General features: G+C 36.5%; 1 protein-coding gene across 1 annotated transcript in view; it reads right to left on the bottom strand.

Moving 5' to 3' along the window:
- The window catches only part of Mitf (transcription factor Mitf), a 68905-nt gene that overhangs the window by 21247 nt on the left and 23773 nt on the right, over positions 1-23885 (bottom strand). The window contains exon 4 of the mRNA XM_089084432.1: positions 3331-3520. Within this exon, the coding sequence (XP_088940558.1) occupies positions 3331-3520 (190 nt within the window). The remainder of the gene's footprint in view (positions 1-3330; positions 3521-23885) is intronic.

Consider the following 23885-nt stretch of genomic DNA (forward strand, 5'->3'; position numbering starts at 1 on the left):
CAGTAAATTAAAAAAGATTTCTCCAAAATAAAATTTTTAGGATACAAGAAAATGTTACGACTTTATGGAAGCTAAATATATTTATATAAAAATTGGTTCTAAATAAAATCCACAGTCAGTTCTGGAGCACTTCAAAGTCACACATCTACGTCAAATCTTACAAATTGCTGATTCATACAGAGACAAATATTTGTAAATAGCGCGATAAAACAGGGCTACAAAGAACGAGATACAAGATCGAGCAGATTCGTCGCACGCGCAAAGAGATGAAAGAGCAGTCTTGAGAACTTTGAGGAAGTTGTAACTTATTTTCTCAAATTCACTTCAAGAGAGAGAAAGAAAGGGAGAACCGAGAAATGATAGAGAGAGCAATGAGTCTCGATGAGAGAAACGGGAGGAAATTTCTTCTAATCTTGCTGACTGATTAGATTACAATGGTTAATTCGGAGAAGCGTGAGGCAGACTGGAAAGTCAATGAGGATGGGGCCAGGACAAACGACGAAGATCGGGACTACCCGATTCTGTCGAGAAGATGCGCGAACCTATGCTTTTCAAGGGGTACGCCTTCCTAATCGACGACGACGAGTCTCATCAATCAGCTAAGCCCAGTTTCCGGGAAGGAATTATCCGCTAGATACGGGCAAAGATTAAAGAAAAGCGTCGACCTGAGCTTAAGTTTCCCTACAAAAGAGAATGCAAACTCTTTCCCTGGGGAGTACTATAAATGTTACGTACGGTTAAATAATGATTCACTCTCTATTTCGTATTATGAAAATCAGAATTTCTCGAATAACTTCATACATATCATTATTCCTAATTCTTTGAAATATACCAAAATTATATAAAAATTATAATTAGAACTATTTGAATATTAATTAACTAATTCATTAGATTTAAAATCCATTTTTTTAAATTCCATTTTTATTTAATTTGTAAAAAGGTTTAAGATATCAAATCTCTCGAACGTACAAGCGAAAACGAAATGTTTTAGATAGAATAGAAAGAATTAAAGGAACATAAAGATAATTAAAAAGAGAAATTTATTATATAAATTAGCAAAAGAAAAGACAGATTCGTAAATCGATGTATTGTGTGCATATCGATCGCGCGGGAAAAGACGCATTTCTCGAATGAGCACCTCTTTTGTCTTTCCACATACATACACGTAGTCGCCGTGCAACCAACAATGCAACCTCACAGGGATGCACAATAGTAGTCGATAAGTGGCGAGACAAAAAGGGGACGAATTAGCGGCGCGACGCACGACTATTTTTACAGAATTCCTATTTTATTTCCGATGTCCCAGCGTGCTCTGCGGTCGTTATTCCTCCATTCTCTCTTACAAATTCGATCCCGATTTCTCCGTTCCGCGCCGCCGGCCAACTGGACTTTCATTACGTCCGCGATTGTTTTCGGAAAATTGGATGCTCCGGTTCTTCCCGATACTACCCTCGGTACAGCCCTCGATTTCCGCTTGTTTCGTTCGCGAGTGTCGTGCCATTTTTTACAATTTTAGCGACGCCTTAATCACGAGAGACAACGGCGAATCATGGAAAAAAAAAAAAAAACAGCAGATTACATCTCAAAAAAAAAAAAAACCACGCGGAATAGAATAGTCCGTTCATTAAAATCAGGGGAGGTGGAAGAGAGAGATAATTGTGTATATTACCTGGTGAGATTACAAATCGAAATGTAATAAAATATGTATAAAATACGTATGCATTTTCACGCGGCTCGAAAAATTCGAAGCGCATGAAGCCAAGTTCCATCACCGCGCTGGAAAAAACAAGGCGAGATAATTGAAACTCACTGATTACTCCGACAAATTCACGGAATCGTCGCGCAACTCGCGTGAACACAATCGCGCGATTCGGCACGTAACGTGTATCGCATCGTAAAACAGGAACCGATGGCGCCCCAGTAAAAGCGTGGCACTGTTCGGATATCGCCGCTCGAAAATTGTTTAGTCGCTTGTTACATACGCCGTATGGAGAATAATCCATTTCGTCACCTTAATGAGAATCCCTCGTAATGGCGATATTCGATTCTATTGATTTTCAACATTTAACACTTTTTCACGACAAAGACTGATCATATATTCGTAAGAAATCTACGTCTAAATTGAAATTTTTTAAAACCATTTTTATCGTGCGTTTTATTATATTAAGAATATGCAATTATAACATATAACGTATGAATGTATAAAGTGAGTTTAGAATATCATTATCGTACGCATTGCAAATATTCTTGAAAAGAATACTGGGTTACACACGTGTACATCTATTAAGCAATGTTTTATCTTAGTTACTTTGTATCATTAAATTTAGCAAATTAAGAAAAAATAATAAAGACGAGTGAAATAAGTAAAATCTTGATTATTATACTCGAAATCACTCTCTCTATTCATATAAGAAATTATTTGTAAAAATCATCTCTTTTGTTAAATTTAGAAAACAATGAAAATTTTTTCCTCAAATTCACGCAAAACGTGGAGATATATTTGGTCCGCCGTTATTTGCATTGACAAATAAGTCAAACACTAGTTTAATTAACGACATTTATGTATGTCGTTAATTAAACTAGTGTTTGACTTATCTGATGATAATAGACAGTCAACGACGCGGGGCATGGAAACAGTTTTCTATTGTCATTTAAATACTTTACTTACGTCGCGAGTAACGCATGTATTGGCGTAAGTGTGATAAATACATCGGTAACAATAACGACGTCGTGGTACCGCCGATTACCACTATTGAAGTGTAAATTACAGGTTGGTGCTTATCAATTATTTCTACATGGACAAACAAGCACTTGCTTACAACTTATCGATCGAACGACAATTTAAAAGCGACATTGTACGAAGATTAAAACTTCAATTTCATTACGGAAACCATATGTTTGAGACACAAAATAAACTTCGAGTACAAAATTCTGAGTATAATAATGCAAATGCACCTTCTTCAACAAAAAAAACACAATCTACATGTTCACATAAATATATCTGTAATAATAATATTGAGAAATTAATATCAAAACTTATGTATTTAATTGTTTGAATATTCTATTAATTCAGAAGATCTGCTGTATAAGATTTCGTTTAATTTCAAAAAATTATTATCATCTATGTAATATTAATTAAATTCCATAAACCAATTTCTAATAAATGTCAGAACGCAACTTTGAAAATGTTATTATATCACGTATATTAAAAAACTAATATCTTATTAAACCATTTATACCAGCTTAATAATGATTAAAAAATTAAAATTTAAAAAATGCTACGCATGAATTTTTTGTAACTTAATCAAACAGAGTTGGTTATCGACTTACTCATATTGTGGTTATCCTTTTTCTGTCGATCTTTCGCGAGGGCATGGATCTCTGCCTCGGTGAGTAAGAGAGGTTCTGGTTTAATTTGAAGCTCTGGTATATTCGTAAGACTTCCGGCTTGGCCGTCCTTCAGTCCATCACCCAAAGAACCAGCCTCGAACGACAGAATGTCGTCCAGGAGGTCCTCAGCCTGCAGTTACAGGAAAAACGCAAACTGTTATTTGAATAATATTAAATTACATCGAATTGAAGGAATAAATCGTGTGAATTTCATATAAATTTATAACAATCAAAAAATATGTGTAGATATATAAAACGCTTTGTTTTTCTCATTGGAAGTCATAAAAGTGAATCACGGCATTATAAATCACCGTAGTGTTGCATAATATTGATAGAGGAAAGTGAGAGAAAGAGAAATAATAAAATCACAGAGAAATCAGAGAAATAATCATCAGAGAAATAATCATCAGAGAAATAATAAAATCAGTAAAAAAATTAAATCTATTATTGATAGAAAAACCAGGGAGCGATCTCCTCAAGAGAGATCGATATGATTTATTATCATTACATATCTTACGGATCTCAACCGTACCATTATAAATGAAAAAAAAATTACATTATGCAATCTATGCGGGACGACGTGCTTTTACGAGGGTATTCGGTGATAAAGCGAACTCGTCGTCACCCTCGTGCGACAACATTACCAGGAATCGCTCAGTGGTTAATGCAATTTTTCCCCGGGACGGGAATCTTACGATCGATGCAAATGATCGTTCTTCACAACAGGAAAGGAAACGAGACGGGAAGGAATTCAAAGGAAGCCGATGGAACCCGGAACGAAAAGTGTGCGCGTCGTTAATAATTCCTAGGGCGTCGATCGACGTCATTCGTTAAATCACCTTTTCATGCCTTAAAGACTCGTTGTCTTCAGCGCGCGATATATCGATCGTATAACGTTATTCACGGGCTCCTCGAGAGAATAATTCACGCGTCGACGTGGCTGCCACCATCGAATCCTTTTCTCGCTTTCTTTTTCTTTCTCTTTCTTTTTGCCGGACGTTTACCGCTCACCGCTCCTTCTTCCCACGTCCGTTCCATAACACGCGCAATAATATTCCTGCCTCGGAAACATCGCGATAAGCGATTGTTCGTCGCGAAATGTAATATGGATTTAAGTACCGAATATCGGTTCGACCGGTCGATAAAACAAAGCGCGACGTGATTCATAACGATAAGTCTCGGCCGATTCAGTGGAAACAACAGCAGCAATTTTTTTCATGCAATTATCTCTAAAACGTATCTTTGTGTAAATTAAAGATTGCGCAAAGTTGTAGTGATTGCGCGATAAGAAGTGCGGTTTCACAAGAAAGAATAAGATGTATTGAATGAACGCGCGCTGCATTCATTCGCAAGAAGATTAAGATTTAAGATTTTCCTGGCGATCATTGATTGTTATATAATACATTTTTCCTATACATTATATTTTTCCTAGCTAACCGAATTAGTTACATATAAACGGTCGATTTTTATTTTTTATTTTCCGAATTTTCCCCTGTGTGAACGTAAAAAAAAATAGTTAGACATACTTTCAGAACTAAGATTCATATTTTTACATCATTTTTACACTTGGGAAATTTATTTACAAAGAGATCGATAAAAAAGGATTTTATAAAATATTACAATCTTTTAAGCTTCTAATTACCTCACATAATCTTCGATGTTCGCTAGGGTTGTGTGTAAGGTAATTCGGAGAACATTTTCGGTAAAACGGTGAAAAAATTAAAATCTGTCATAGCTCCGCAAGATACGAGTCTCGAAGTGGACTCGCTTCGCCGATCTGCGCCGATGCACGTGCATCACGACTGCTGATACAGCGTGTATGTGTGTGATGTTACATAAACATTACGTAAACAATAATAGGCGAGTTCTGTGCTGGTTTGCGGAACAACGTTTCGACGCCGACTGTGGCCGTCAACCAACGGGAGATGAATCGAATTACTTCTCGGTCGGATGCACTTTGACGCGAGCGAACCGACAAAAGCCATACGCCATGGCTGCGAGCGAGAAACACGTTAATTGTATAATGGCCTGAATATACCGACAAGTGTACAGGGTATTCTGGAAGTCATGCACTTTCCAAATATGTTAAAATTCAAACTAAGATTACGATTACTCTGACGCCGACGCTTACATTTAATTCGAAAATGAACTTAATTAAAAATTAAAGATAACATTGCCATTAATATGAAAAAAATTCTAATTAAGATTCTTATTTAAAATTTAGTTTTGCGAACTTTAATGTATTTAATATTGAAAATTAAATAATGTTCTAAAAGGAAAACAGCATTAATTTTAAGAATAACAGAATTAAATTTAAAAAATTGAATTACGTTCACTATTGAGAAGTTTTGCTACTGATACTTTAATATGTTAAAAAATTATATTCTTAGAAGAATGATAAGATGAAAGACCCTGTAGGCTTCGAAGAACGCGTACGCGGAAGAGGCAATTCCGATACACGATGGTGAAGATGAATGGTTCGAGCGAGGAAGATGAGAAGCGAGTAAATGGATGACAGAGACAACATCGATCGCCGTTGTGGTCAATGAAACTGATGCGCGTCGAAAGGGAGGCATAATCGGTGAAGGGACTATAATGTATAACGTATGCGATACGCGATCAAAGTAAATTGCTTCTGTAATGTGAGCGCCAAGATAACGTATGCACAAACATTCCTAGTTTGGCATTTAACTCTGCAGCACATTTTTTAAGCGAGTTTTCACTATAAATAATGCACGTAAAATAATTCAAGTTTTATTAAATAAAAAATTAACTATTAAAAAAATAAAACTCTAGAAATAATGTTGTTACGTAACGCCCTTAAAATAGTATATGCTGTCTACAACTTTAATGAAAAATAAAATATAATAAGATACGAAAATTCAAATCGTAAAAGAACTTTGATATCAATTCGATGATTATTGAATCTTTAAATTTATATTATTATTTCAAGGCCTTTTATTTATATCTTATATTTATAAAAACAAAATAACTTGAATTCCGTAATATTACAATGCATGAACCTATCGCAAATCGCGTTCGATATAGCAAAACATAGTAGAAAATACGATCCATAAATGGTTATTTGGCCAATTGATAGATTAACTGGCGATAAAGAATCGGAGTGACTGCAACGGGTGGCCTTTTATTTCGGCATTCCTATGTCGATTTCGTGAATTATGCCACAACGCGCACCCAATTTCTCATAAATTGGAAGAGGTCCGTCGCTCGTTAAAAAGCGGCTACCTCGTTAAATGTCACCAGTCGTTAATGGACACCCGTTTTGTCGCTCTCGTTATGCACGTCATATATCGCAATGTATATGCAACGTAAACGAATCGTCTTTAAAGAATCACGTTACGACCGAAACAGCCTTGGCCGTAGACGCGTGCGAATGGCTCGATTCTCGATCATGCATACGCAACGAATGTCGTGCGAAAGATCGTTAATTTAAGAATATTATGAAGTCCGATAAAAATCAGGACAATCAGGACTTTTTGTGTCGTATTTGCAAAAGACATATATTATACCATACGTACCTACAATTCCAACTATAATTAAAGAGAATCAATGTTCATTATTCGAAGTTCATTATTCAAATTATTTTCACATTAATTAATCGCAAGTATTTGATAAGAATATTATAAAAATTGGTAGAATTGTGTAATAAGGAAATATCGTTAAAATTTGCGATGGATTCTTCCTAATTGGTCTCTAGGTGGTCTCGGAATTTTTCCTCAATTACAAATTGTGCGCCGCTTTTCCCTCGCAAAGAGAAATTATTGATATCGGTCAGTTAAATAGTACCACGCCCGCAAACTAAAATTATCAACGATTCATTCAACAGTGAACGGAACGAATTGCAACGACAGGAAGCAATTGCGTCTGCGATTGCGTAACGAAAGAAGATTATAATTGCATACAATTAAGTACCGCAAGCATGCGAAATAATGTTAGAACGGCTTTAATTAATTCCGGTCGCATAAGACATCCGATCGTATGTATGGCAAAAAAATTGCGACGAGATAGAGTCCTTGTTCCGTTAACATTGAATATCTGTATCTGCAATATTTATCTAACTTTGTAGAAAAGAATTTAAGAGTTATATAGGGACGCTTGTAATATTTTTTAAATTAATATAATCATGTGCATAATATTACAACATGACTATAATGTACGGTACGGTATAACTTTTAATATTTGTATAATAAAATAAATAAATTTTATGCTACACACTGTGTACGATGTGTAATTTAATCGACATATATGTTTAATCAAACGTACATGAAACGAATCTTCTAAAGAGAGAAATAAAAGTGTTTGTTCTTTTGTGCTTTTCGCATTATATAAAATGTACATATCCTCCTATCTATGTAAATTAGAACAGGTTTTATATATATATATATACATGCATGTTGTACGTCACATACGTGTAACAGTGCTATGCAAATTCACACATGCGACATGCACATACGATAATCATTCTTCATACTCCTCCAGAAAACAGCTTTACGGTTTGTCAAGGCGATCGTATTCAATAAAATTTCGCATTAACGACTCTGCCGGAAAAATTTGTTGTTTCAATCAATGGATACAGCACACCGCACGCATGACGCAAAGTATTAATCTCGCATTAAATTCTAGCATGACGTCTATTGCATTATATAATAGATATGAGAATTTTTTTTCCCTCTTCAATGACAATAATTACTACGATTTGTCGGAGAAATATATTTATGTATAGTTGAAATCAAATCAGATTAACGAGATCAAGATTTCAAGATGCAATTTCCTCGACAATCTACGATCTGTGTATTGACAGGAAATTGGATTGCCAGTCGTAATTCATTAATTTTTAACATCATTTTAGAGTTTCAGAAATATGCATATATTAACATCGAAATAGTAACATGTTATATTGATTGTAACCAGTTTCGACTAGAACGGATTTCATGATTTATATAACAACGAATTTATATGACTGTACACACATTTATTTCAGATTGACGTCTATCTCGATAATCGCATATCGTTCGCAGCGCAAACGAGGTAATAATTTTCACCGCATTCTTGGCAATGAGTTGTCAACACAGCAGTCACGTATGTGTAATTAAACAATTTTCACGCCATGCCGACCGCCGACGCGACATAGTAATGCGCTCATTAGTATCGCTTACATACGTCACGTATATGACGCAGTGTCATTAATATGAAATGCAATCTCTTCACGTTGACTTCTTCTTCACATGCGGAACAATCGATTGATCGGCCAACAGAAAATGCCGTTTTTCATCTACAAGTTAAATTCGGCAATGGATATTGAAACGTAGAAATTTTATCCGTAGAAATTTTATAATATATAAATACCACAATATTTGCGTTTTTTTCCAAAGGTCTTATTGGATCAACGTGAATATCATTCACAAAATCGAAAGAATCGTGACGTGAGACCAATACATTTAATTTTCCCGACGTTTCCTGTACCCGGCAATGAATTCTGATAATAGCATTGTTCGTCACGATAAACTAAGAGAATGGCCGTGCGATTTGCGTACGCGGAAGTATACGTAACCAATACGATCGAAAAATTGAATATTTATCACCGCCCGCGTATTCCGACACGCGTATTGCGCGTAACTATTACGCGCCCGTTTCCGGTCGCACAGCGCGATATTATCATCGAATCGCGCATGAGGTAAACACAAAAAATATACACTCGCTCATCGAGAAGTATGCACGCGAGTCTGTATTTGCAGCTTGCAAATGAATGAGATATACTCCTATACGTCTGCAACACGTTCATTTTCGGGAGAACCGTATGGGAATAGAAAAGAGCAAAAGAAAAGTGTGGCTTTTATGATGGTAAAAATATAATTTCAATATAATTTCAATTACAATCATCGATGGTTAGTTTTAAAATCATGATTAGTTTTAAAATACTTTAATATTTTAAAATATCTTAATCGTTTGTTCATTTACAAAATAGATTCTAGCATCTCGAAGCTTAGTATCTCTGGTATTTAGAATCAAGCACATTTTGTCATTTAACATTTTCAAAAGTAGACATAAGTACTTATCTAATCATTATATAAAGCATCATTTAAAATTACTCTTTCGCTATTACTAAACTAAAGAGGAGATAAATCTATGTCAACCCAAGGCGCCGAGTGTCCAATGACATATGTTTAATCCGTGACGAAAATTTTACTCGGCAAATTGTAATCGGCGTTCGTCGGTGTGTAACATTAAGTAATAAGCGACCAGTCACGTTGGCAATGAACAATATACAATATTTGACGCCTACGACGAATTGGCAGCTGCGCCGACAAGGCCGCGCGGTCACTATAATTGCATCTCCATGAAATGCATTTCTTCTCCTCCTTCGGAACGTCTGTCCGTCTGAAACGTCCGTATTCGAAAGCATTTCTGAAATACGTTACCGTGCATTAACGGCACGCGATACCTCGATTTCGCACGGCATCTCGGGAAACGTAAATAAACGCGGAATAAACAACGTGCACCTTGGAATAAATCCCTTACGGCAAAAAAGAAAATACTCCCCGCATCAGTCGAACCGTACTTTTCATGTTCCATTTCCGCTTTAATATAAAGTTTAATATAAACCACTTTGATGCGAGTTATTAATTCTGTGATTAAAGGAAAAAAGATATGTAAAAGTTTATATCACAAAATAATTATGTAAGCTGATGTAGACATAAATTCTACTTTTACCGACGTATATCGCTATTCCGTTAGAAATATGCATACGTCAAAGTATTTTCTAAACTTTTAAAGCCACTAGCAGAAACAAAATTATAGCGTTGGTCGGAGCTGCTATCCACCATAAGCATCGTGAAATACCGTGATGGCAATATCAAGAACGGAACATAACGCTGACCTTTATTACAAAATAAGGGCCGGTAGGGTCTCCCACGATAGCCCAATATACCCCCTGGGCAATACATTTCTACAATATTTCTTCGCCTTGACGGCGTTAGTATGCCCACGAAGCATATTTTTTTCCCCTATACGCTACACTCGTAAAAGCTCGCTCGTTTCCGTCGTTCGACGCGATTTGCAACAAGATGAAGGCGAAAATGCCGGCGCATACGCACGCGTAATATAAAAATTACTTCGTTCGGCTTTATCGCATAATTTATGCATAATTTTACATAACAAAACTGTTCGGTTAAATAAGGTGGACGTTAGTCGTTACGTAGTCTCACCGCTGCCGTCATGGAGATGGGCGGCGTATCAGCAAGGTTAACGCGGCAAATTAGGAGCACTACCGGTTATCTATACTGCCTCAAGATGGATACGCGCCAACCACCGACCAGAGGGGCCCAGCCTCTCACTGATTTATCTCATAAGACCGCGCCCCGTAACACGTCTCCCGCCGAAATTACCCAAAAATCGAAATCATCTCGCATGAAATCGAAATCGAAACTTAATATATTAGCGCATCAATTTCAACACGTGAAAGGAAAAAGATTTGACACGTGTATACTAAAATCCTTTTAAAATAAAAATCATTTTGCCAAATTTCTATTTAGAAAGATTATCTCGTAATAAAAAGCAAAGAATTTAACGTTACTTCAAGACGTTTCTTCGGCAGTGCTTCCGAGTTATGAGAGGCGCAACGTGAGAAACGCGTCGAAATTTGCTAGTCATCAATCTTGGGGCGAGCACAATATGTTAGTGCGATACATTTCAGTATGTCCGGTGTAATATTACCCCGTCGTCGCTACGAATCGATTCCACGTAATTTCCATAATCCGTCATCGTCAAAGCACCTTCTCCTTCGCCATAATGCTTGCGTTAATTCCGAATATCAATCGTATGGTACCACGTCGCGAGCATATTGCTACCACGGACTCGCATAGTGTGCAAGCAGACTTTGTATCAGCAAGATTGCCGGTACAAATGTGGAAACATTACCGGTTATCTGCGCTTCTTCGTGCGCGGCGAGAACATTACTGCGTTCACACTTTCAGGAATCTGCCGCTTTGATTAATCTCCATCGTATATTTCCTCGTGCGATATTACGACACTGTGTCATTGCAAGTATCTCGTATTTCGTCACCATACCGCTTACTTTACACTCCTTGGCAATCTACATTGTTAGTCAGACATTTTTATCTGTTTGATGCATTATAAATATTCTTTTTAATAATACAACATATTTTCGACGCTCATTCGTTTTCTAATATGTAATAAATTATTTATTAAAAATTTAGAAAATTAGAAAATTTGTAAAACTTATTACGCGTTAGATACCGAATATTTATTACTACATAAATATCATGTTTATAATATAACAAATATAAAAATTTGTTGTTTTAAAAAATTTCGTAGACACATCTGCTGCAATCAGATTGGAGGTTTCATCAACTTGTTCTTTTAATATATGCAACACGGCGAAAAATCTTCCCTTCTATCCGTGCGCATAAAAACCAAACGCAATAAAATGTCAGGCGTTTATGCAAAATGCGGTCGCATAACCTGGTTGGCGCACAATACAAACTGAATTCGTAAAGTATCATGGTTCTCATTTCTTTCCAGGTCACGTTTTTATTACTACCCTAAAGGATTATTCTCGACAAAAGATACGCGGTTCGCGTAATGCGCATCCAACCAACTGGCACCAAGTACCAAGTGATACCTCAAGGCGAGGCCTCATTCCTGCGTGTCGCGTGTGCAGACCGCGCTGCAGCAATGAGCGAAATTACGCATAATTTGACATTTGATACTGCCGGCTGCTCGTCCCCGCCAAGAAGCGAACTCGAATCGCAACGTCTACTCGCACTCGTACATTACAATCTTATCGGACGTTATAAATCATTTCTGCACGACCTAAAGTGTCTTGCGTAGAGCACGAGAGACATCTCTTTCTCTTTCGCAAATAAAAATTTCAAATTTCTACCCGAAATGCCTTTTCTCGCAACATCTTAATTTGCAATTACAAATTTCTCAATGAGCAAGCTTCAACACAATATGCAGGCAGGATAAAATTAAAATTAAAATTAAATGAAGCGCAATATTTCATTATCTACCTATCAAAATTTAATTTTCAGTCGTAGATAACAACCAAAGCTATCGATGCCTAATTAAAACGGCGCCTAATTGGTCTCTTTTTATCTACTACTCGACGGAACGGTAGGACGAAACCTTGAACGTGTGTCTACATATTACCTGAGCGGAAAATTATCATCGGCAATTATGCGAGATATTTCTTATCGGCGTGTATCCCTTGCGAATGCACACCCACATTCATCTTTTTTTATCTCGAAGCGTCAACCTAATTATCGTGATTACCGCTCGACGTTTACGCAATAAGACTACTTCGCGGACACTTTATTTAAGGACATGTAACGTCACGTCTTTGTCACGTGGATCGAGCACGTATACGTATACGTACGATGTCTCCGACATTATGTTGGTACGTACGAGCCCGCTTCGAGGATTTCGCGTGCATTATACCATTATCCCGACCGCAGCGTATCGTTACAGTGTTCATCGGATGCGGATTACGTGAACGCGACGTTGGCACGGCCAGTCAGCCCGCCAGTTCGCATCCGGTACACCCGAAAGGGAACATCCTTTCTCTCTCTTTTTCACTCCGGCACGACGCGCTTCCGATATACGCGTCGGCGTTTCCTTTCCATAAAATCGTCGGGATCCGACGACGATTCATTCCGACAGATTCGCGAATTCCCACCGAGACGGGCCGGATGTAGGTTATTAACCCGTGAGTGTGCGTGCAATTATTTTCAAACGGAAGTATGTGAGATATCTATGTTACTCTCGCATTGTTTTCTAATCGGTAAATAACATGTATACACGGTGATCGAGACAATAAATGGCCAGTTTCAAATGGCCGGATAAATAAGCATTTTTTTATTTTTTCCGAGTCTCTTTCTAGTCTTAAATGGCTGTGTAATATGCAAATTTATGCGGAGAGACAATGTATATTTTAATTTATACAAATTCTCGAGGTCTTTAATATTTTCTAATTTCTAAATGATTTCTAATAACAAATTCGACGATTGAATATTGTACGATAAAATGCTTTTCAAATTTTATAATTAAAATATTTTTAAGTAAGAAAAAAACTTTTCATGTTTTTCACATATCTTTTTGATAAAATTGAAAAATCCTTTTTCTGAACGATTTGAATAAAATACAATAATAATTTTTATGAATTCAATACCTTTAAAAAGTAAAACTACAAAGAATATGTAATGTCTTTGAAAATATTTAAAAAATTCAATGCAATATCGTTTATATTAATTCTTCAAATTAATATAAATGATAACGTTAGTATAAAAAATACAAACTGTATGGAGTTGCTGTAGTATTGAAAATAATATAAAGAAAATAACAATAATTGTTTCTCATATATTCTCTTTTTTAAATTTATATGTTGTTTTTTTTTATTCTTGTTTTTTCTACATACATAAAGATTTCTTTTGTATTCTGTCTGATAAGAATTCTTCTCTATGCTGCAAATTGTCTTTTCAATAATGAAAAAAACGTAATGATATGATGAATAATGCTCCTGCTATAGTATGCTCAGTATTGTTCTTTTACTAAAACTATTTAGTTTGTATAGCGATAAAAAATTTATTAAAAATTGTAAAATATATTAAATTTTTTTCGTTACGTAAAATTTTATTTTTCACATATTCTTTTATATGAAAAAAGAACAAAACTTTTTAATTTATAAACTAAAAGAAATTAATGTTTAGAATATTACATCATAGAAAAATGTAATTTATATTTTATCAAAAAGATATTTAAATAAAGAAAGTATCATGACAAAGAATATTACTTTTATGGTTATGATTCTATGCAAAGAACAATTTTATGAAGTACGGTATTTGAGCTTTAGTATTATACGTTTGCAATGACATTGTATTTTTGCCTATTGAAATTTTTTTAAAATAATCGTATCTATAATAGATAAGCTTTAGTAAAAAAACGATTTATTAAAAGAGAGAAAGAAAAAACTAGGAAAGAAAAAAATCTGTAGAAAAATCTATAGGTACATATCAAACAATTTATTAAAAATTCCAAAAATATTTGGATATTTTTATACTGCTTATTGCACCAAAGTTATGTACGACAGCGAATTTTAATTTTTTTCAATATTTCCAAAAGTTACACTTTTTATTTAGACTTATTTTAAAGATAGTAATTTAAGAATATTATTGTATTTTTTTTTTAATTTGTAAATCCTTGATAAAAGAATATCAACAAAAATTTTAGTATATCATAAAAATTATACGTCATTTAAAAATCCGGTTTTGTTACTCGTTGAAAGCAAAAGCCATAATAATAATACGTTCTAAAATGAAGATTTTGTCTGACCGTATTCCTTTTTGTTGTTTTAACATTTAAAACCAAATTTGCATTAAAAATACGGCATTAAATTTTTTTATATTTTACGATACGTCTCAAATCTTATTTCTCGAAATATTATTTCCATCTAATTAACGATTTCAATAAATATATTTACATGCCAAAACATATATTACGAGAAGAATAAGCTTTTAACTGATAGATTATCAGTGTATACGTGACAATTCGAATAGATAGAAAGAGAAAGATGTACGTGACGCGTCGTAAATTGGCACGTTGAAACATGCCATTGATAAAGCGATTAATCTACCGATCGACTACACCTGTCAGTCGGTCATGATGTAAACAGACTACCGGTAATTGTTTGTCAAGCACAAGTCAGAGAACTGGACTTCGTCATATCTAAAGAAATGTGAATGCTATATGTCGCGGAAATCAACATTATATAAAATTGATTAAATATCATAACATGACATATAACATACCCACACTATTATATATAAACAATTATATATAATTAAAAGAATCTCTAGAAAAAATTTCAAAAACAGTAACTTCCAAATTGTGTTGAAAATTATTAAATCTATTTTATTTCGAAATACATTAAAAAAAAGATTTGTCAGAGTAATGAAAACTTGATTTAAAATAAATTATATAATGTTTCTTAAATTAGATTTCCTTAAAAAAAAAAATTCAAATTAAAATATTTTTCACTTCTTTTCGTTTTTAATTAGCGTTAACTAATAAAATATTCAAGCATATTTTAAATAAGTAAAAGTATACAAATACATTTGATAGTAAAACTTAAAGTAAATAAGTAATTAATGCGTCAATAAAAGAAGCAGATAATCCTGACAGTAATCTTGACATCAAGAAAACGCGATTATCTGTGACGCGTTATATCTTATCACCAAACGCGAATATGCCGTGAAAACACAAAAGATTACGTTATAAGAAAAATTCTTCGATTTATGTTCATTTCTACAAATGTAGATTAACTTTAATCTTTTTAATTTATTGTTTATCTTCTTCTGATTGTTAGAACTGTAAAAAGATAAAAGTAAGTGAAACCAAGGTTAAAGTTAATCTACATTGGTAGAAATGGACATTATTCGCTTAAACGGATGTCGTGGAACGTGGAAAATGCGATGTGATTATCGCGCACGGCCGAAACAACCTGTTAATTCCGTGCTCGCTGCATGGACGCCATGCCCTAAGCGCGTGCACCGTTGTCGTGAAAACAAAAGTTACAATTCGTTAAGGTAAAATGCAATTTTCAGTGAAACGCTTAAACTTAGTAATGTATATGCTATATTTAGCATTACAAACATACGATCGGCCGCTTTTTATACACGCACATAAATTCAATGTCAAGTCATTCCACAACAGTGATTTTCGCAATTTTTTCAGCCTTGGCACAAAATTAAGAAGTTAATAAGAAAAAAGGTTTACGGCAAACGTTAATAAGAAAAAAAGATCTATGCGGCAAACGTTTTTCCGCAAGTGCTAATTTAGCCGTATCCGTTTTTATTCGTCGATCATGCTAAATGTGACCTAAAAATGACGCTTATCGATGTCGATTGTCGCAGCAAAGATCGCGACAAAGGTAAGACAATATTTGATTATCTCTAAAATTAGCACACGCACAGACTGAACCTGATAATCTTTAATTCACTAGCCTTACCTTACATCTTCGCGTGATAATGTTAAACACCGGCATGATGCAGCGCCGATTCGTTAGTAACCGACACGTGTTTGCGAAACTTGTCTCTTCCAGTCGATTTCTTTCCAAGTACTGTCGATATATCCCCCCAGGGATGCTGTTGGCGCACAATGCTCGCCAGCCGATCTCCGATTCGATTAATCGAGCAAGCACTCCGAGGCAATGCCGATCGCACCGAAATAGTCCATCAATGTTTATCGAATTAAGTACGAAATTAAACTCCGATCGATGCGGCAAGCCGCGTGAAAGAGAGATTTCTCGAGCGAGAGTATTCTGCAAAGAGGTTCTTGCACTTCGCACAATTAGGAAAAAATACACGATAGTGTGAATTTAGAAAGAGAGTTTAGAAATAGGATCTTGGTCGATCGATGCGGTTGTTCTACTGCGCGATTGTCTCGTCCCAAAGATAATGGTCGATCACTATCAGTAGATAACAATATCTTTAAAAGGTCTTGAAATATTTCCAGTTCTTTAAAATCATCAGTTAATTTTTCTCTTCTAACCAGGTGAACGCAATACACATTGTCATTCATTCCCAAACAATCATCCTCGGTGATGATTTAATTTAATTTTCTTCAAAAATCATCACGTTATCACTATTAACGATCAAAAATTCCAGAAATTTTTTAGTATCCGATTTGTGAAATTCAAATGGCTTGTCAATCACTGTTAATTCGGAACTATTAATTCTTCATTATTCCGATTCAAGAACGGTGCTTTCGACGCTCTCAAGATACTCCATTCAATCTGCGCTGACAATGAGTCTGATGACTAATAAAAAGGTATCTGTTACTGTCGTCTCGTTGCGGCGTGCGTTTTCCTTAAAATCCAGGCGTTTCTCTCCGAATGTCGTTCGCTGTGCCGGACACTGCGAATCGTCCCCTTTCACTCGGTCGTTCCCGGCGTCGCAGACCTGTTCGCGGGACAGACAATCGCAATTGGGTCGATCGATGACACTTTCGTCGTCAGGATGGGCGATGCGACCGCGCCGACGACGACGGCAAGGAGAAGCGCATTTTCCTCAATCGATCGCTCGCTCGCTCACTTGTGCGTGCACCGAGTGTCGATTCCCACCACTCTTTACCTGCGAGAACGTTTCGGCTCAAGGCCGCGGCTACCAGATAACGCACCTCTTGATCCGTGACGATTCCTTCGAGAGCGGTGTTGAGTGATCCGATTATAAATTATTAGGTCTCCTTTATGTGATTTTTTTTTTAAATATTCTCTTCAAATCAATTTTTCTACGAGATTTTTTTGAGTATGTTTGAGGACTTATCTTTGAGGACAATTTGCTTTGTGAGCTCACTGTATTCGAAAAATTGCTCGACGATTGGTACTGGTTATACTCCGATGAGCTTACAAGGACAAGGCTCGAGGTTATGCAAGGAAATCCTAGCGTTCTAGAAAACGACAAGATTCTGAATCTACCGATTAAATTTATACTCGGTGCGGTTGTCCAAGGCTGTCACACTTTACGTTTATCGGTGAATCGGACTTCCACTTCTATGCATCTTGTGCAATGCCGATCGCATCGAAGCGAATAAATTCTTTCGCGAGGTCGGCGAAGACAGATTGCACGCTTTCACTCGTACTTTTTAAAGGGCACTCTTTGCTCGAGAATATTCTACTTGATATTCTACATATCGCATGCATTTTCTGTCCTCCTTGGCGATCTTCTCCGACAATTATGATCTTATTTAACGCTTCATTAGCAGTCCATTGATTAAATTCACGATAGCAAGATCGGCAATTTATTACCTTCTCATTTCAGCGCACAGTCGTAAAAGTTCGAAACGAGACGAGCGGAGACGTCCTTGATGCAACTTTACAGCAGATGCGTTAAAAGTGTCTCGCCCATAACCGCGTTTTTCTCGTTCGAAAAGCGCGCTCTTCTCGCGCAAGGCGGAGAATCGATTTAAATCCCAAGATTACATAAATCCCTGCGAATTACACTTCCTTCTGATGAAATGATTATCCGAATGATCAGGGAGCTCTACAAGATTTATTCACCGACAAACACGTGAAATGCGTTGCGACCGGCGCGCGGCGGTGTTGTTGCTATCGATCGATCGATTATGCGGCGAGCGTTTCCCGCGGAGTTTCCCGTTTTCTGTTGCGGGGCGCAAAACGTGCGGCGAGTGCGCGTTACGCGATTCGAAGGCCAACACACAACACGTTGCTCGTGAGTCACTACGAGCTACGTAGACCGGAGCTAAGTGGCGGGCCAGTCAACAATCGCGGGAAACACACCTTGGGACAATAGGTCGCGCGCACGGTGCGCGCCCACCAGGAGCAACAAACAACACACCTCGCGACGCGCGGCGACGAACTCGTATTCTGAAAGAAGCTCCGCGCGCGCGTCAGGCCGAACGGCGCGGATCCGCTCGGCCGCGCTCGTCGCCGCTCGGACGCGCTCGGTCCGCGCGCCACGCGCTCGCCATTCACTCGGTCGCCAACGAGCGTTGCAACAGGTTGTTGTTAGTTGTAAACTGTCAACCGACAGAGAGAGAATCGTTCATTTAGTAAAGATGTTTGCTACAAATATTAGACTCGTGTTGCCGAAATAAATCTCGCCGCCGACGAAACGGTGTTCGATATCCGAAATAACAAGTTCGCATACACGAGAGAGTATTATAGACTCTCTACGGTAAAAAATGTAGACGCTTTTGCGGATTAATTCGGATTTTTTTTAAATGTTGTTCGTTTTACACGGTTTTTATATAAAATTACAACTAGAATTCTATTCTGTATTCTGATACAAGTTACGAAACGTTTAAAGTGGAGCTTTAGATTATTGTATATTTCCACTCGGTTTGATCCATAGAATGAAGGAGCGATATACATGGGATTTTGTATGTTATATAACAAGACCGGAAAAATAGACAGGCGATACATTAAGCACACGACGATAGAAATCTAACGAGCCTCAAGTGTCCCAAGTGTCACAGTAGTTAAGTCAAAATATGGGCTTGTGAGATGCAACATGAGACACGCTATCTTAGGATTACAAGGATTGCGAAGATCATTCACAGAAGTGACGAGTATTTACGATTCAATCTTAGAGATTTCTTACTTGTCATTAGAAACAAATAATAACAATAACAAATATGATATAAGCTAGTATACGAGCAAGAGAATAAGTAAATTTTTCTTATAAATATCCATGTATGCAATAAATTATTATCTTTAATCAGCAATTTAAGCGTTGTAATAATTTAAGCGTTAACAAATATTGATAACATTTTTATGATCTTACATAACATATGACTAGGATGCTTGCTTTGTACGGTTATGCAATTATGTTCAAGGTACCACATAAATCATCTAGTCATTAAATTTTAAGCAGCAAATTTCGAAAGGGAAAATTTGCTTATTATTTTTTTCCCTCATTTTTTCAAAATTAATATGCAAAATTAAAAAAGAAAAACAATTTTAAAATACATTAAATTTAAAATACATCATTCGACAAAATATAAAATATTCCACATAGATCGCAATCATTCATCTCTGGACTTCTTATATATCTCTATAACGACGTTACAACTTATCAGGATACTTTATAAAATGAGGTGTGTGAATAAGATAATAAAGTGAAATAATACAACGGCGAGGCTTATGTCAAATATCTGCGTCACATAATCTGAAAACTGGTGTTTGATAAGAGCAAGAAATAAAATGCAAATACTGATAATCGATGCTGAGAGAAAGATTACATGGTCCGATAGTGCCATCCATTCGTGTCACATATGCAATTCTTCTGTAAAGAACAACAAAAGTTTGACGGCAGATAGACTGTGTAAACTTATTGTTAACTCTCAAGAATGGAAAAAATTCCTACTTATACATTACACTTAATTTTTAATATAATAAATATTATCGTTTATATCAATATATATCAATATATATCAAAAGTATTAATAAAATATAAATTTTCTGAACTGTGTATCCATAAGATCCTCAATAATTTTCTGTTTAAAATAATAAATGAAGTTTATATAAAATGTATATAAAATGTTTTTTGATTATATTTATATCTTCTAGATTATAAATAGAAATCCATGGTGCGCAGTTTTCTTATTTTTAGATTTCCGTTTTACCGTGAGTCGATTTTCAGCGAGAGACGATCGTGGCAAATTAAAATTCGGCTATAGATTTCTTCTTTCATTCCTTCTTTCATTAAGTATTCCATGCTCGCGTTACAAATACGAGACACTCCTCGGTTTAGTTACAGAAGCAGATTTCATATTTGGTAAGAGCGATCTATCGATGTCGCCAAATAGAGCAACGCAATCAACTGAAAGACTGCAGAAGACAAGAAGAACGACGGGAATATTTAGATGGAACGTGCGCGTCTACACACGTGTGTGTCAGACGTAGAGACGAACGGGAAATATCCATTACGTAACCAAGTCTAAACGTCCGCGTCGACGCTAATTTACGATTCTTCGTTCCGAGCCTTCGTCGCGATATACGATCGGCGCTATGGAAACCGAAGTATTTCGATCGCAATGAAAGATTTATGCCAATCGATCGTAGGTCCGGCAACGTATTTATATTTTATCTATAAATTGATAATAGCCTCGTTACCTCGCGGGGACTGACCAAATCGATCGATATTGTCCGATATGAATTTTTCGTAACCTTTTATCAGAAACAAATCTACGTTGTGTTATAATTCACTTAAAATTAGATATTTGTCGCTTTGGAACCTAGCCAGAGAAATATCCCACTTATTATATGAATTTTGGAGCCATTTTTTAAATCACGAGATGCGTTTCTTAATTTAAATCATCTTACTTTTTTAATGGCACAACTTGATTAATTGAAAAGACAAAAAAATCCATGTGCCAATGTAAAAACATGAAAGAATTAAATAATACAAGGAATTAAATGATATTCGCTCTAGTATGCTGAAAATTACAATTCTGACGTTGAATCCTGTTGAATATATATCAGGCGAAACTGTTAAATGCAAACGTACAAATGAGATTTCTGCATTGCAACAGGTGCAAATTCCAGGGTCATATTAAGACCGCAAGCCATTCAAACCGCGATGTATTAAGAGCTTAAAACTTGCACACACCGAGAATGTCAGGCCAATGAAAATTAAGCCGATAGCGCGTTGACGCCAAGACTTCGTAATCCCAAGATGTAAGTGCATTCGAAATAGCAACAAAAAGTATTTAGAAGATGAAAGAAAGTTCTTTACTTCAAGAACCGGTTTTTTTTTGACAATCGTGTAGCCTAAAGCGATGAATAATATTCGTCTAAATCAGAAACACACGTTCGTAAAACTATTTATTTACGAAAACATCAATCTTGATGGTAATTATAATGGACAACCGCGTGTCACTCAGTGCATTAACCGTGTAACGAAGATTAATTGCGCTCCAACAGTCGCGGTATATCGTGCAACGTACGCATCAAAATCATAGTTTCTCACACGGATCTAAAATCTTGAGGATGGAGGATGATTCATCTCCAATCGGAATCGGGACGTCGATCATGCGAGCAAGAATCGCGTTAAAATTGTAGATGCACAAGACACGCGGCCAAGAGATGCTAAAATACACCCTCTCTTTTACGGTTACTTTTTACGACTGTTCAACGAAGACCGCGATTTCCTCATGTTCGCGGATGCGAGCCGAATATCAAAGCAGAAGAAATCGCTGCTATCTGTCTCTGGCGCAATCGACCGACCGAAAGTAAAAGCGGCCGCACTTGCCCCTCACAATTTATACCGTGCTCCAACGTAATTTACGATCCCTTTTCACGTCTTCTCCGACGAAAAGAAGGTTATTCGGTTTATAACATGTTTATCGTGATAAAGTTCGGCAAATATAATAGACTCCAAAACAACAATGTTAGATAAATAAAAAGAGATTTGATGATCTTGAATATTAAAAAGTTGATGGCGGACTCTTTTAAAGGTCTTACATTTAAAATAAAGTCCGACGATACTTGAAACTCTTCGTACATCGGAAATATTAGCCATGGCTTATGATGACATTTCGTTCTGCCTTGTGATGCACCAGAGATATCGAATATCTCGCGATATCGGCGGTGCCGAGCATCCATAATGCCGTCGAATGTGCATCGCGCCAATTACTACAGGCGGATATCTAACTAAAAGCACTTTGTCCCCCGTCTGCGAATGCCGCGTATATCTACTTTGTTCCGCGAAACCTGCGTCGGATCCATTATTCAAAATGAAGAGAGCTGCCGCTGAGCCAGTTGGTGAATCAGAATCGCAACCATTCTCAAGAGGCAAATATTAAGTAGCCCCTATTTTTCTCGATACTTTCATCATTGAGTAGCACCGCATCTGTGATCTACATATGCAATGAAACCTGCCGATAGAACTGAAGAGCAAGATCTATGCCGCTATTAATATTAATGTTGCAAAATTAGCAAACGTATCATCTGAATAAATTATCATTTAAAGTTAGAATCTCATTTTATTATCCAATTTAAAATTATATTTATTTATCGTCATATTTCTTTCCAATTGTACTAGCAAGATATTGTATTATAAAAATATATAAAATTATTTGTCTAAGATATCCTTACGTAATCATTTAAGAAAAAAAAAAATCGTTTCTTCAAACATTGTGGTTTTAGCGCGAACGTGTTCATGCGTACGTAAATAGCTGCAACTTGTTCGCGGAATTTGTACTCCGCGAGCAGGTTTTTTCCTGGTATCTCACAAATAGCTCGAACTCGTTTGATTTCCAAGAAGCTCACGCACGCGAGATGGTTTAATCAACGTGAGGGAAAAATCACGAGTGAGAAAACTCGCGGATTAACAAGTCGAATGTACAAACGTTCGCCGTGGATGTTAGTCGCGACACCCAGTACACGCGAGTTCTTTCGCGGCGGGGCACGTCGGATCAAAGAATCAATTTAAAGGCGGTCGCTTGGTACGGTGTGTGTATACGTACATCGTCACCAAAAACAATTTCGCCTTATTAAGAGCCCGGGGATCGTAAAGCTGACGAGTTAACGAGCCACCAGCTCGTTCCTCGTACATGCCATATACCGGGTATTACGCGTGCAACGACAGCGTATTATTGCTTTCAGCTTACGACGTGAAAGAATTAAAAAAAAAAAACTAGCGACAGTATACATTTTCTTTATGCGTGTCGATGGTTTTTATAACGTCGACAAAAACTGCGCGCGCGAATTAAACCGCGACAAAAATTTCCGCATCGACGGAATTAAGAAGAAGAAACGGCGACGTAAAGGTCGCTTTTCCTGCAGCTTGCGTTGTTTGGTAAGTTAAAGTTTGCTGACTCCAAGTTTTGCGCAAAATATTACATTGCACACACATTGCTCCGCTAGCAAAGACTTAAAATCAGAGAGGATTTAATAGTAAATTTCTCCTCATTTACAGTGGAACATATTTAATAGA

Source organism: Pogonomyrmex barbatus, unplaced genomic scaffold (assembly GCF_055798465.1).
Source record: "Pogonomyrmex barbatus isolate J1 unplaced genomic scaffold, ASM5579846v1 scaffold1, whole genome shotgun sequence".
Classification (NCBI taxonomy): Eukaryota; Metazoa; Arthropoda; class Insecta; order Hymenoptera; family Formicidae; genus Pogonomyrmex; species Pogonomyrmex barbatus.